The sequence below is a fragment of the Propithecus coquereli genome, unplaced genomic scaffold (assembly GCF_000956105.1).
Source record: "Propithecus coquereli isolate 6110/MARCELLA unplaced genomic scaffold, Pcoq_1.0 Scaffold26, whole genome shotgun sequence".
NCBI classification, from domain to species: Eukaryota; Metazoa; Chordata; class Mammalia; order Primates; family Indriidae; genus Propithecus; species Propithecus coquereli.
This window is the reverse complement of record NW_012148174.1, coordinates 10,191,026-10,191,895: the sequence shown is the minus strand read 5'-3', so window position 1 is coordinate 10,191,895 and position 870 is coordinate 10,191,026. Positions and strand designations below refer to the sequence as shown.

The 870-nt window shown below is 38.2% G+C and overlaps 1 protein-coding gene across 1 annotated transcript in view; it reads right to left on the bottom strand.

Moving 5' to 3' along the window:
* Positions 1 to 870, bottom strand: part of PDLIM5 (PDZ and LIM domain 5) — a 250,820-nt gene that overhangs the window by 94,665 nt on the left and 155,285 nt on the right. The window contains exons 6-7 of the mRNA XM_012647161.1: positions 675 to 847; positions 258 to 294 (exon numbers count right to left, since the gene is read on the bottom strand). Coding sequence (XP_012502615.1) covers positions 258 to 294; positions 675 to 847 — 210 coding nt within the window. The remainder of the gene's footprint in view (positions 1 to 257; positions 295 to 674; positions 848 to 870) is intronic.

Genomic DNA, 870 nt, shown 5'->3' with positions numbered 1-870 from the left:
CCCCAAATATACCCTCTGCCCGTGTCTTTATTCAATACTTAGAAAAGAAGCCTTAGACATAAAATCCAGACAACATCCAGTAATTTAAAAATCTGTAAGTTGTACATTTAGGTCACACAAAAGGCACCAATGTTAAATGTTTAGCTTCTAGTTGCAAAGACAAAATGCCATACCATGACACTGGGAAATTTGAAAAACCAAATTGAGACCATTCATGAAAGGAAAACATTCAATTTACAAAAAGATGGAGAACTTACTTTGCCTTCTTTGCACTATCGGATTCAGATTCTTTCACTGAAATACAATAAGCAATATCCAATATCAGTTTGCTTTCAACTTCAAAATCACTTAAGCAGTTACCTATACCAATCAATATCAAATGTTCAAGTTTCATAGAGCCACTAAAACAAATCCCATCCCATGTTGTTATCTACTATCTACTACAGTTGGTACTATTACTACTGCTACTACTACTGGTAGTACTACTTCTACTTCTATATTTTTCAACGATACTCTCCTGGGCTGGTGTCTTATTTACAGAACCCATATTATGCACAGCGTAATTTAAAAGCAAACTCTCTAAGGGTCGTTTTATAATAACCGCCAATCGGTCTAAATGCAACTCTCTGTGGCAAAGAACATCCATCCATTAGGATACCTAGAAGTTCACTTACGATGTTCAGTCCCAGTGATCTGGGCAAGGATTCGGAAAGAGCGAGACTGAGTTGTTCCAGTCCGGGGACGCCAGTCTTCAGTGTCCTCCATCAGTCTCTTCTTGCTGGCATCGCTGTGAGTGGGTATGTGATAAAACTCTGTATTGCGCTCCACAATGTGTTTTCTTGGTGGGCTAAGTTTAAGAAGGAAAAAAAA